The sequence below is a fragment of the Protomyctophum parallelum genome (assembly GCF_964188405.1).
Source record: "Protomyctophum parallelum genome assembly, chromosome: 14".
NCBI classification, from domain to species: Eukaryota; Metazoa; Chordata; class Actinopteri; order Myctophiformes; family Myctophidae; genus Protomyctophum; species Protomyctophum parallelum.
Window position 1 is genome coordinate 33,038,565 of NC_139709.1, and position 14,414 is coordinate 33,052,978.

Sequence of the window (14,414 nt, forward strand, 5' to 3'; positions counted from 1 at the left end):
GTCCCATCAATCTTTTTTCTTTTTATTTCTTCTTTAATCCATTTTGGCCTGAACATTTTAAATAAAAATAAAAAATCTTCTAAATCCTCCAGTTTGCCATGCCTGGATATAAATTAAGTCAGACTTTCAATTATTGAATTATTGAATTACTTTGATATGATCATTTATTGCTGCCGGTTCAAATTTGTAACCAAAGTCTATGTTGTAAATAGGGCTATCTCCTCGTAGTCCCCATCAATAGTCGATCGACTGATCGCTTTGGTCTTATAGTTGTCCAAGACTACAATTGTAAACTCTACATATATAACCCTTTTAATCCAGAGTGATCTACAGTAAGCATGAACAAAACATGGTAGAACATCAAATACATAACAATAGTCCTCAATACGTAATCTAATATAATGAAACCATGAGTATATTCTATAGAGTGCTATTTTTGGCTGGTTGAAGACCAAGCGAGCTGCGGCATTCTGGACCTTGAAATGGCTGGTCTCTGCATGAACCTATGCAGCAAATGAAATAAAACCCAATTTGACAGATTTGTTGATTTTGTCTGCGAATTCCTATGACTTTAGTTGCGTACGGATTTCTGTAGTTGAGGAAAAAAATCACACCTGTGTGAACCGAGTGGTGCAACTCCCCTCTCTCTCCCCCCCTCCTCTCTCTCTCTCTCTCTCTCTCTCATATTAGCAGGCAACAGTGCAGCACTGTCTCTCTCTCTCTCTCTCTCTCTGTTTCTGGCACAACAGCGCCCCTACTGGTACTCATAATGGAGCTCATTAACCAACACATACATAGGTGAACAACACATAGGCGGACACGGACATTGCTGTTCCTTGGAGTGGTTGCACCACTCAAAAAATACATTATATCGTGCAACTAAGCCGTCACTGTTACATGACATCGCTATGACATTTTCTGGTTATGAGTTTAATAATGTGTGTGTGTGTGTGTGTGTGTCCTCAGGTGGACCTTTAACCCCGCGGTGCTGACCAAGGCCAACGTGGTGCGCAGTGGAGACGCGGCAGCCGGCGCGGAGGGCGGAAGCTCCCAGTTCCTGGTGGGAGACCTGGTCCAGATATGCTACGACATCGACCGCATCAAGCTGCTGCAGAGGGGCCATGGGGAGTGGGCCGAGGCCATGCTGCCCGTAAGTAGTCTCCTGCTTTTAGAACGTAAAGTGTATCACTTGTGTCACTTTGAATGTAACTTTATGCCCTGTTTTTAACTTTTAAACTTCACCCTATACGACATTCTCACAAAAGTATAGCCAAAATCGACGAGCTATCAACACGTCGCCATTGTTGAAAGAGTTGGAACATTTTCGCTTGTTCTGATATATCCCAAACTTATGGATGCCATGTTGAAATATTTAACCAACGTTTTAACCCATTCTGGACGGGAACCCCTTTTGGTGTTTTAACTAAGCATTATGTTATACATATAGATCTACAAGCTCATAGCGCGCCACCGAGTGATTCCACTCGACGGCAACAATATAAGATACACCATTGCGTTCCAGAGCAAGGTTTTCACACCTGTGCAATTAGGCCCAACGAACTAGTCTTATTTGTACTTGGCCGAGTGACTTTAACAGGTCTACTGCGTAACCCGTGCTCCCCCGCTATTTAATCCAACATTCTACGCTGCCTAGATTGTCTTATTACCTTTGGAGCATAACGCCGAAGTATTTGCAGCTTTGTTCGACGGAAATCCGGCGAAAAATAGTCAGATGGGTTGTTGTTGTTGAAGAGAAAAACGAGCCGCCATTACAATGCGGAACAACCGCATGTTGTCGACTTGTAGTCCAAACGAACGGCATGTCCACTTGCATTGGGGCTCATTTTCCCAGAAGCCCTAGCAGCCCAGAGAGCATGGCTTGATTTCCCGGTTTCGTCGTCGTAACTCGACGGCCTCGTCACCGGGTCCGGGACAAATCCGCTCTTTCTTTTTAATAATACAAAAATCACACCCGTGTGAACCGAGTGGTGCAACTCCCCTGATCTCTCCCCCCCCCCCCCCCCCCCCCCTCCTCTCTCTCTCTCTCTCTCTCTCTCTCTCTCATTAGCAGGCAACAGTCTGTCAGCTCTGTTTCTGCATGGCACAACAGCGCCACCTACTGGTACTCATACCGGTGCTCATTAACACATCCGTGAACACATACATACATAGGTGTACAAGGACATGGCTGGTTGTAGGAGTGGTTGCACCACTCAAAAATTAAAAAAACAGCGGGGTTAGCGTATTTAAACAGGGCGGATCGTTGGATGAAACAATTCAACGTGTTTACAGCCACTGTAATTTCCTGCTACCCGCTTATGGTCTTTAGCCAGTGCTGACTTCATCTCCCGTGTAAGAGATAACACAAACGCGCCAAAGATTCCTCTGTGCCAAATTAGCCCTGGAACACCATAAAGATTATGGCCGTTATGGTAGTAGTGATTACAACCCTTTCTCCCCCCTCTCTTTCTCAAAGAGACTGTATTCTTTCCCCATTATGGAAGTTTATTCATTGCTGCCCTCCATAATGCCGTTGGCTGTGTGTAACGCCAGTTCTCGTTACAATATGCCACTTATCCCTGCCAAACTAGCCCCCTCTCGGCAGCTAATGAGCCTTAAAACCCCGAGATGGGGCTGTAGCTTTGATCACTAACCACGGCTGTTCCCCGTCTGTCTTCTGCGGCTGCCGCTTATTGCAGCAGTGTCCCCCCCCCCCCCCCCCCATTATTGATAGCATCCTCCAGGACGGCCCCGGTACTGTATTGCTCCGCGGTCTCCACAAAGTGCCCCCTCCTCCTCCTCCTCCTCCTCGTGCAGCCACGGCACAATATGATTGGAAAATTGGAAGGCATTTTGCCGCCTCCTCCTCCTCCTCCCAAACCCTGGGAGAGGATGCCGTTTATTGGCTGTATAGATGTGGAATAACCTGGCTAAATAGATGAGTCTCTCTCTCTCTCGCTCTCTTGCTCTCTCTCTGTCTCTCTGTGTGTCTCTCTGTTTGTACAGCGAGTCCATGCCATTTGAATGACTAATGAGAGGAAAAACGTTACGTTTGCCTGTGATGATCCCCTGTCTGTCGGTGTTTATTTTCTCCCTTGCACGTAACGGCCTTGTCGATGACTTCTCCTCTTCTCCTGGTCCAATAGCTTCTTAGCCGAATAACCCAACCTTCTGCTCTGCTTCATGGCTGTCGCCCTATCTCAATGGTTGAGCTGATTTTACACACACACACACACACACACACACACACACACGCACACGTGATGGAGAGTTGGTAACCAAATGGACCCTTAATATAGATCTTTTAGTCTTGAGTGTAACATGAAACCAAATGGAGGTCCATTTGGTTTTATTTTACGCTCTCAAGAGTTAAACTATTGTTAAACATCTGCATTGCTTAATTTACAAGAAGTCTTACACAATTTAGAACTGTGGACAAAATCTTATCCAATGACATCAAAAGGTTTCGGGTCTGAGACGCTAAATGTCATCAAAATGGTGGCTCAAATGCAGAATAAAGATAGATAGATAGATACTTTATTTGTCCTTGCGGCAATTTGTTTTGTGCCAAGCATGCACAGAAAACACATACAAACAGATCACACAATTCATTGACAACATTTAACAGCTCCTCTCTTACAGGAGAGGGAGAACGAAACAAAAGGCTACCGGTCATAGTTCCAAGAGGCATTGCATTACATTGTATGCACAGAACTGAGATGGGGCCTGCTTGTTCATAAGTCTTATACTCAGGGCTGCACACAACGGTCTAGTACTCAGAGGAGCACCTGGAGGAGTTACTTGGTGCTCCTAAAATGCGGCGACCCATCTCGCCGGATGGATAAAAGAGGGATGCATGAATAACGATTCATAAAATAACCCGATATCTATTGGATAAGTGGGGACTGGGGAGTCAATGGAGAGTATTGCAACTCTAGATTCATCCCATTATAAAAATAAATCTATTGGGACTTACGCAGAAGCACTTCCCGGCGCTTGATTGACAGCACATTTTTAATTTTGAGGACGCATGCGCACTGGCACACCGCTTAGCACCCTAGCCTGCAGCAAAGGTACTGTGTACCGTCGCTCCGATGGTGGAAGATGGTGTTGGCTTTCTGTAAAATAATGGTCCTTGATATGAAAAGGGTTGAAAAGCACTGTTTCTAATGAGTCTTGTGTGGTGTGCGTCTCCCCTCCCCAGACCCTGGGTAAGGTGAGGTTGTAACCCCACTGTTTCTAATGAGTCTTGTGTGGTGTGCGTCTCCCCTCCCCAGACCCTGGGTAAGGTGGGGTTGTAACCCACTGTTTCTAATGAGTCTTGTGTGGTGTGCGTCTCCCCTCCCCAGACCCTGGGTAAGGTGGGCCGAGTGCAGCAGATCTACTCGGACAGCGACCTGAAGGTGGAGGTGTGCGGCACCTCGTGGACCTACAACCCCGCCGCCGTCACCAAGGTGGCGCCGTCCGGCTCGGCCGTCACCAACGCCTCTGGAGGTATTAAAGTTAACCCATTCTGACCTGAGATCAGATTCTAAAAAATGTCTTCTACGTCCTGACGGTTTTCTGAAAAAGCTTATGTTTCTATGTCAGTCGTTCTTTGATTTCTCAAAAATAGCAGACCTACAAGCACGTGAGCTTGTAGATCTGCTGTTTTTCAATAGCTAAAGCATAGCATAATGCTAACACACAGCCGCGCTACACGACCGCCACAGACCACCGCAGCTTTATGAACAATGCACGTTTCCATGTCAGTCGTTCTCAAAACGTTTTCATGTCGAGGACCCCCCAAATGTATTATGTAGTTGGTAGCGCAAGCGGCCGAGTGCCGCGCTATACTGAGCTTATAGATCAGCTATTTTGTTTTATTGAACATTTGCAACGCAAATCTTTGCTTCTAGCCTAGTAGCCAAAAAGTGAACCTGGACATGTTGAGTACACCAAGGTTTTATGTTATAAATGTTTAGTATGGGTCCCCAGCATGTAGAAACTGCCGGATGCTAACTTGCATATATGTTGGGCAATTTTCATAATTGGCATAATATGTGACCGACTTGATGTGACCAATGTCATGTGACCAATAATATGCCCAAATGTGCTGACATCATCCAATTGGCCGTTTTTTAGCCCAATGAGTGTTTTGTTTTTGCAAAACTAATGCCTGGAATGGATTCAGCATCATGAAAACACCCCTAGTTTGACACGTCACATGCTACAGAAAGCATGATGACATTTTGAAAATGTTTCCTTTCTATAGGTTGTTAATGGTATGGTCACATATTATGCCAATTATGAAAAATGCCCAACATAATGCATCCGGCAGTTCCTACATGCTGGGGACCCATACTCAACATTTCTAACATAAAACCTTGGTGTACTCTGTGGGGGGGGGGGGGGGGGGGGGGGGGTGCTCTATGGGCTGGCTACTAGACTATTCTGCGGGTCCCTGGAACAAAATAGTTTGAGATGGGGGCGGCGGTGGCCAAATAAATATATAATTGTGGGCCTCCTTGACATGAAATAGTTTGAGAACCACTAAGACAGAAACGTAGGTTTTTTTTTCAGATTTTTTTTTTTTTTAATAATTGGCCTCGGGTCTTAATGGGTTGAATAATGCACAAAAACTTTGGTTTTTGGCTCACTTGTCTGTCTAACATTCTCTCTCTTCTGTCTCGCTTCTGTGCACCTACACAAATTACCATTCTGATAATGGCTTTCGTTCGCCCCGTTTTGTGTGTGTGTGCGTGTGTGTGTGTGTGTGTGTGTGTGTGTGCGTGTGTCTGTAGAGCGCCTGTCTCAGCTGCTGAAGAAGCTGTTTGAGACGCAGGAGTCGGGAGACATCAATGAGGAGCTGGTCAAGGCTGCGGCTAATGGAGACCTGGCCAAGGTGGAGGACATCCTCAAACGACCTGATGTGGACGTAAGTGCTGCCTCAAACACACTTTGCTGTTGGGGGGGGGGGTTATAATAATGTGTGTATTGTTGTCTCATTTACCTGTCTGGTGGTGGCGGCTCAGGGCGCCATCCAGTAATTTAATAGGCAAAAGCACCTCGTTCTGAAAATCGTTTCACTCGGTCTCTTCTAGCTCAGTTTACACTGAGCTACCATGGCCGGAGCATGCGGCCGTAGCTAGCTAGCTAGCTGCTGTTTAATGAAAAGAAAAATCCTTTGGCCTTCGAGCATTTATAATATAGCAAATCACAGAGTGTCTCTCTGAGTACACTGATATTTGTTCTTGAATTCACCCCCACCACCCTGCCCGCACACACACACACACGCACACGTACGCACATGCACAGAGGACGGCCCGTTTGGCTCCTAGGAGAGCAGCGATGAGATCCTCCCTGCTGCTCCTCTCTCAATCAGAAAGGCATTAAGCCGGCGCCCAGCGGAGGCATCGAGGTGCATCGTGGTGTGCATTGCGGCGCTCCGAGTGTGTCCAGCTGATATCCACTATAGTCCTGCATTGGGCCAGAGGATCTGTCCTGACAAAGGGCTGCTCTGGGGGGGGGGGGGGAACGCCCATTTGCTGGGAGGGGACACGAGACATATTACTTTAAAAAAACAAACCCCATTTAGACCTCACTTTTTTAAAGAATATATATTCAAAGATTTGCGCCACATTTTTACGATCTTTCTAAAATAGCAGACCTACAAGCTCGTAGCGCGCCACTCGGTGGCGCGCTATGAGCTTGTAGATCTGCTATTTTTCAATAGCTAAAACACCAAAAAGGGTTAAAGAGTCACTAAGGTCTAAGCCACCTGAACACTTTGCAATACTGTTCGAGAGAGAGAGAGGGAGGAAGGGAGGGTGGATGCCTGGATGGGGGTGTGTGTGCGTACGTGTGTGCGCAAGTGGTGGAAAGTAACTAAGTACATTTACTTAAGTAAATACTATACTTGAGTACAGTTTTGATGTATTTGTACTTTACTGGAGTGTGTCCAATATCCAATACTTTTATTTCAACTCCGCTGCATCTCAGAGGCAAATATTGTACTTTTACTCCACCACATTTATTTAGAAATATATACACTTTAGATACAAGTTAGTTTGATTATTATTATATTATTATATATACACTTCAGCCCTATACACATCTCTGTATCTATTTCTGCTGATCTACAAGCAAGCCTGTAGATCAGCAGAAGCAGTTAATTTGTTAAAATGGGACATTCTGCACAATTAGTACTTTTTACTTTTGGTACTTTAACAGTTTGACTGCGGAAAACGATTTACCAGACTTTTAATCAACCCCCCTTCACTGCCGAGATTGTTGTATTACCTTTAGAGCATACGCTGAATTATGTGGGCTTTTAATCCGCGAAAATCGAGCGAAAAAAGCTCCCCCCGTTTGTTATGAACGGCAGCACCACCCGCCATCTTGGTACACCCGGAAGACGCAGCACAGGACCCTCCTCCATGAGGTGTTGAACCCCATTCGTTTGCATTGGCCTCAATTTCCCAGAAGCCCTAGCAGCCCACAGCATGTGACGATTTCCGGTTTCTCCGTCAAAACAAATGGATCTAGTCTCTTTCTCCGCGGCGAAGAAGGATTTTATTTTTATTTATTACATTACGGCGGATTAAACACATAAAACAAAAGTCGCGTATGTCCGATATGGCAGCGACATTAACCTGGAGGAATCCATTCAAAGCACGGAAACTGTTAAAGGTATATTCAGTGATTTCACTTAATTCAAATATCACTTATTTTTTTGTTTTGTTGTGATAATACTATAGAGTGTGCTGACCATATAAGGAGTTCCTCCCTGTCCCCAGTTAACCCCTGGGGGTAAAAAAAACCCTTAGGTTTCGTTTTTGTCTCTCTATCCTGATTGGATGAAAGGCTTTGCCACCTATCCAAAAACAAAACCTAGTATTTATATATTGGCAAGTAAAACATTTGAGTACTTTTACCACGTGTGTGTGTGTGTGTGTGTGTGTGTGTGTGTGTGTGTGTGTGTGTTGGCCAGGTGCCCCAGCGCCTTTCAATGGAATGATTTTCTTAAAGCCGAGCACACTGGGCCTGGCCAAGTGATCCGGGCCAGGCCAGGACAAGAGACGTCTCGAGACTCCCAAAGGAGTCCGCATTAATATTTATGCTCTGAGTTATTGCAGTGCTGCAGTTAGCAATGAAACACACACACACACACACACACACACACACACACACACACACACACACACACACACACACACACACACACACACACACACGCCCAGCCACTTATTACGCTGGTGGTGCTCCAGGTGAACAGCTAGTTTTGTGGATCGACATAAAATGCTGCTGCTTCACATCGACAAACACAAGTGCACGAGCGCGCGCGCGCACACACACACACACACACACACACACACACACACACACACACACACACACACACACACACACACACACACACACACACACAGAGATAGACAGACAGACAGACAGGGGTGCATACGTTGGTTAGACATCATCGTCATTTTTCGACTGCCATCCCCAGTTCCTGCAGTCCGACGGGCATTAGTCCGACAACACCGTCGCTCGTGACATGCAGTGCGTGGCCGGTTACAACTGACCCGTGGCTCCCGGCATACGCGGCAGGTTAAAACTAACCCTCGGCAGGTTAAAACCCAACCCGTGGCTCCCGGCATACGCGGCAGGTTAAAACTAACCCTCGGCAGGTTAAAACCCAACCCGTGGCTCCCGGCATACGCGGCAGGTTAAAACTAACCCTCGGCAGGTTAAAACCCAACCCGTGGCTCCCGTCATGCGTGGCACCCGTGGCTTCCTGTGAGGTTATAGTTTTAGGGTAGGCTGTCGGACTGTTAGTACATCGGACCAAACACGCCATGCGCCCAGACAGACAGACTCATTGTGTGTGTGTGTGTGTGTGTGTGTGTGTGTGTGCGTGTGCGTGTGTGCAGGTGAACGGGCAGTGTGCCGGCCACACGGCCATGCAGGCGGCCAGTCAGAACGGACACGTGGACGTGCTGAAGCTGCTGCTCAAACACAGCGTGGACCTGGAGGCTGAGGTATGCACACAGACGGACGCACACAGTCCCTCATAGCAGGGGGCTAGCGCCGCTCAAAAGAAGAGCTTCTGTCTTCCTTCAATGTTCCCACCCGCTCCTCTTATCATCCACGCCATTAACCCATTCTGACATCTAAAAATGTCTTCCACATCCTGACAGTTTTCTGGAAAAGCTTATGTTTCCATGTCAGTGGTTCTTGGATTTAAAAAAAAATAGCAGACCTACAAGCTCGTAGCTTGTAGATCTGCTATTTTTCAATAGCTTTATTATAACATAATGCTAACGCCAAATTCGTTGACTATCATTGTACACGTTCACGACGGACGACCCTCGTGCGCGTTCAACGGCAGCGCGTTCATGTGTTTGGGGCCACTCACCATTGCAATCCGTCCCAGAATGCACTCTGTTCCTACCAGGAAGGAGGAGTGAATCCGCCTCATGCGCTTTTGAGCAACTCAATGCAAGTGGATGGGAGGAGAACTCGGGTGTCTTCTCTATAGATATACTCTATGGTGTGACCGTGTCCTCCCCAGTACAAGGACATTCTGGTGTCTTATGTGTGACCGTGTCTGTCCTCCCCAGTACAAGGACAATGTCATTCTGGTGTCTTGTGTGTGACCGTGTCCTCCCCAGGACAAGGACCATGTAATTCTGGTGTCTTATGTGTGACCGTGTCTGTCCTCCCCAGTACAAGGACAATGTCATTCTGTTGTCTTATGTGTGACCGTGTCCTCCCCAGTACAAGGACAATGTCATTTTGGTGTCTGTGTGACCGTGGTCCTCCCCAATACAAGGACAATGTCATTCTGGTGTCTTATGTGTGACCGTGTCTGTCCTCCCCAGGACAAGGACGGCGACCGGGCGGTGCACCACGCGGCGTTCGGCGACGAGGGCTCCGTCATCGAGGTGCTGCAGCGGGGCGGGGCCGACCTGAACGCCCGCAACAAGCGCCGGCAGACGCCGCTGCACATCGCCGTCAACAAGGGCCACCTGCAGGTGGTCAAAACGCTGCTGGACCTGGGCTGCCACCCCAGCCTCCAGGTATACAGAGAGACCCCATCCCAGCTCTTTAGTTTAGTTTAAATAGCAGAATTAAGATAATATTGGTAGGCCTAAAGATAGGCCATTGCACCTAATGTTAACACTTTTAAGTTCCACGCATTTAGCCAGTGGTGGAAAAATCACTCGCATACTTTACTTATACTACTACGTTACAAGTAAAGGTTCGGAAATTCTGAAGTATTGGTATCAATATGTACTTAAAGTACCAAAAGTAAAAGTGCTAATTTTTTTGTGTCGTGTACGTGTATCTTTTGAAAATGGCAGATCTACAAGCTCACAATGCGTCGCATTGTGAGCTTGTAGGTCTGCTATTTTCAAATGGCCCAAATGTATATAGGGTTGAAGTTGTTAATGTACGTTTTGTAGTAACATTCAAAATCTACAAAGTAAATTAGTAGCTAAAGTTGTCAAATAAACGTAGCGGAGTGAAAGTACAATATTTGCCTCTCGGAAATGCTCATGTAAAGTACAAATGCCTCTAAATTGTACTTGAGCAGTAGAGTACAGTAGCAGATCTACAAGCTCATAGCACGCCACCGAGTGGCGCGCTACGAGCTTGTAGGTCTGCTATTTTTTGAAAAATCGAAGAGCGACTGACATAGAAGACATTTTTTAGAATCTGATCTCAGGTCAGAATGAAAACTGTCAGGATGTAGAAGACATTTTTAGAATCTGATCTCAGGTCAGAAGCCAGTCAGAATGAGTCCCCCAAGGTCGGATTAATGCGAGGCACAACGTGACGTCCATCACTGTGTAATAAAGGCCCATATCCGTTTCAGTCCTACGTGAAAGTTAAAAGTTAAATCTTTATTTCGGTCATTTAAAAAACAAAACAAAATGGTTGTGTTATTAAGCAATTTACATTATTCAGTCAACACGGTGACTATTTTAGCCCGAAAAGGTATGGGCTGAAGCATAAAAGCTTATTTTGCCCACCTTTTTACATAATACAAAAATTATTTATATATATATATATTACAATATCACAGTAGCATATATGAAACGCACAAATGAAAAAGTAGTAGAATTGAAGGAACTTGAGTAGAAGCACCTAACCCATTTTGGGCGGGAACCCCTTTTGGTGTTAGCATTATGTAATTATGTTATGCTTTAGCTATTAAAAAATAGCAGATCTACAAGCTCATCTACGAGCTTGCAGGTCTGCTATTTTTGAAAAATCGAAGAACGACTGACATAGACACGTAGCTTTTTCATACGACGTAGAATCTGTCAAAATGGGCTAATGGACAGGATGGATACCACTGTGGTTGACCGTCTATATCATCATTTCCATGACTGACCTTTATTCTATGCGGTTGTCACTGAGCAGTATGGGTGGGAGGGATGGAGGGTTTTCTTTTTGTCCCGTTTATTTTTCTTTTTCCTTTTCCGTTTTTCATAAATAGCCGGCGGAAACAGTCACCCAAAATTGGACAGGACCTGAGATGTTATGCCGTATTTGTGTGTTTTTTTCTATTCATTTGGTCATTAACGACCAAAACAGGGACACCGAGTTGAACGTGGTTAACATGGGGCCTAACAGAATACTCTAATTGACAGAAGATGAACTCATTCAGGACAGGAACCCCTTTTGGTGTTTTAAAGCATTATGTTTTACTTTGAATATAATATTCTTTCACAGCAAACGTCATTAACTCAGCGTCTGGGGGGGCGGTCCCTATGGGACAATATCTTTTCAGATGGGGGGGTTTGGTGGCCACAAAACACATTTTGAGGGGGCCCTTGACATGAAATAGTTTGAGAACCACTCGTATAGAAACATAAGGGGTTTTTCCAGAAGAAAACTGTCACGATTTTAGAAGACATTTTGTAGAATCTGGTTGTCAGCAGTGTTGTTTTTGGCAGCAAATTTTGATTTTAGTTTTAGTCATTAGTCTTTTGAATAGTTTTAATTTAGTTTTAGTCACATTTTAGTCACCTGAAATGTTTTAGTGTTAAGTCTAGTTTTAGTTATACTCTTACTTATACTCTTGTCCACTAGTCCCTTCCTAACATTTTAGTCTAGTTTTTATGTGTTGACGAAATTGTCAATATATTTAGTCTTAGTTTTAGTCACCATAGCATAGTTTTAATTTATTAACAATTTAGTTTTCGCCAGTGAAAAAAGGTTGTCGACGAACATTTTTCGTCTTAGTTTTAGTCGACGAAAACAACACTGGTTGTCGGTCCTAAATGGGTTAATTTATCCCCCCCCCCCCCCCCCCCCCCCCCGGCAGGACTCAGAGGGTGACACGCCCCTGCACGACGCCATCAGCAAGAAGCGGGACGACATGTTGTCTGTGCTGCTGGAGGCCGGCGCCGACGTCACCATCACCAACAACAACGGCTTCAACGCCCTGCACCATGCTGCGCTGCGCGGGAACCCCAGGTAGGAGACGACAGACACGACCTTAATACCATAATCTACACCGCCGCTGCTGCTGTGTCACCTCTGACCATCCGCTCTATGCAACATAATACACGCCATTTTGTGGAAAGAACTTCCAGAGTGTGGTGTGCTGCTATTGTTGCATGTTGTTGGCATACTCTGGCTAGTGGCTTACCCTATAGTGGGTCTCAATGTTGTCCTTGAGTGGATTCCGAATGAATGCCCCCCCCCGGTAACGGCTGTGTAACTCTTGAGAGTGTTCCGGTTCCATTTGTACACTCTCAGAGTTATTGGGGGGGAATTAAAATGGTTTGAGACACTAAATGGGACAGAGTGTCATTGGTAAGTTAACGCGTGACTCTTTTCTATGTCCGAGCATTGACATGGTCACACCCCGCCTGCTCTGAGATCAGATTCTGAAAAAGCTATGTCTCTGTGTCAGTGGTTCTTTGATTTTTCAAAAATAGCAGACCTACAAGCTCGTAGCGCTATGAGCTTGTAGATCTGCTATTTTTCAATGGCCGCACCAGACTTCCTCCGAGGTGGAGGATAACATAGTCTGCCGCAAGGTTACTCCGTTGGTGGGAAATAAATAAATAATACAAGAGAATGACGGCTTGGCACGCTGCGACAGACTGTAACTTTTATTTTTTGTAGAAGAGGCAAACTAATATTGCACATAAAGTGTGTTGATTATTGTATAATTTATTTGTACAGTATGTGTAAACTTGAAACATTATTTTACTGTAAGGTCTCTTTTCCCTTGATTATTTATCTTTTTTTTTAGTAGTATAGTATTCGTTTACTATAATTAGATTAATCCGCAATATAATCAACACTTAACAGTTTATTTAGAACACACCCAAATCAAATTATAGCACAACGTACGACGTGTTCAATCAATTCAATCGAAGCAAACGGCATAAACGACATTAGTTTGCCTCTTCTACAAAAACTAAAGTTTACAAGTTAGTTATACTTAACAAGGCTGCATTCTGTCGCGCGTGCCAAGCTGACATGATTCTTGGAGGACAGTTACCATGTCTGTGCTCGGAACGTAGAATAGATTCACGCCTTGGTAAACATCTAGTGAAGGAAGTATGGGAAGCGACCCGGAAGTACTAGGAAGACTTATTCCGTGTGTGTGTGTGTGTGTGTGTGTGTGTGTGTGTGTGTGTGTGTGTGTGTGTGTGTGTGTGCGTGCGCACATGGTCCATTCCACCCTGGCTGGGAAGTTGGTTTGGTTCCCAGTAGGCATGTAACGATACACTCAACTCACGATACGTATCACGATATGAGGTTCACGATACGATTTTTCACGATATTTTCAACACAATGATTTTCCAGACAAATGACCAATTTTTCTTTTTTTAATGATTTATCTCCCCTCCCCCCCCCCCCCCAAAGCTTTTTTCACAATTTTTATTTACCTACATTGCAAAGATAATTGCCTTCCTTGATGTATTAATGAGCATCAATAACGACCATCACCTGGGCACAGTCACAGACACATATACAGCTCCCCTCTCCAGGCCTCTACTGTCTCATTTCTCTCCAAAATCATGTGAATATGATGGAATATGATTACAGCTGACATTTCTTATCACACCTAGCCCCCCCCCCCCCCCCCCCCCCCCCCCAAATTTATTTACATTTTTAATAAATCGATACATATCGTCGATATATGGCGATATACTATATATCGTTACATGCCAGTGATGTCCTTCAGATTCACTAAAATGAGGGAGGACGCAATCATGTCACCCTCCGTCTATACTCATCTGAAAGAGCACCACTGGGTCCCGGGGGACCCATTTATACGTTGAAAACCCATTCACATCACTGGTTCTGTTGGAGGAAAGAGTTCCTCTGCTTTCACTTTCATATGGTTTGGGAGGGTGTAATGACTTGGATTGGATCCCAGACAATGTTGTTTCATCTAGAGC

General features: G+C 45.2%; 1 protein-coding gene across 1 annotated transcript in view; it reads left to right on the top strand.

Moving 5' to 3' along the window:
* mib1 (MIB E3 ubiquitin protein ligase 1) overlaps positions 1-14,414 on the top strand; it is a 56,529-nt gene that overhangs the window by 23,393 nt on the left and 18,722 nt on the right. The window contains 6 exon segments of the mRNA XM_083782749.1: positions 967-1,150; positions 4,350-4,494; positions 5,784-5,917; positions 8,910-9,017; positions 9,861-10,058; positions 12,317-12,468. Of these exon segments, the coding sequence (XP_083638875.1) occupies positions 967-1,150; positions 4,350-4,494; positions 5,784-5,917; positions 8,910-9,017; positions 9,861-10,058; positions 12,317-12,468 (921 nt within the window).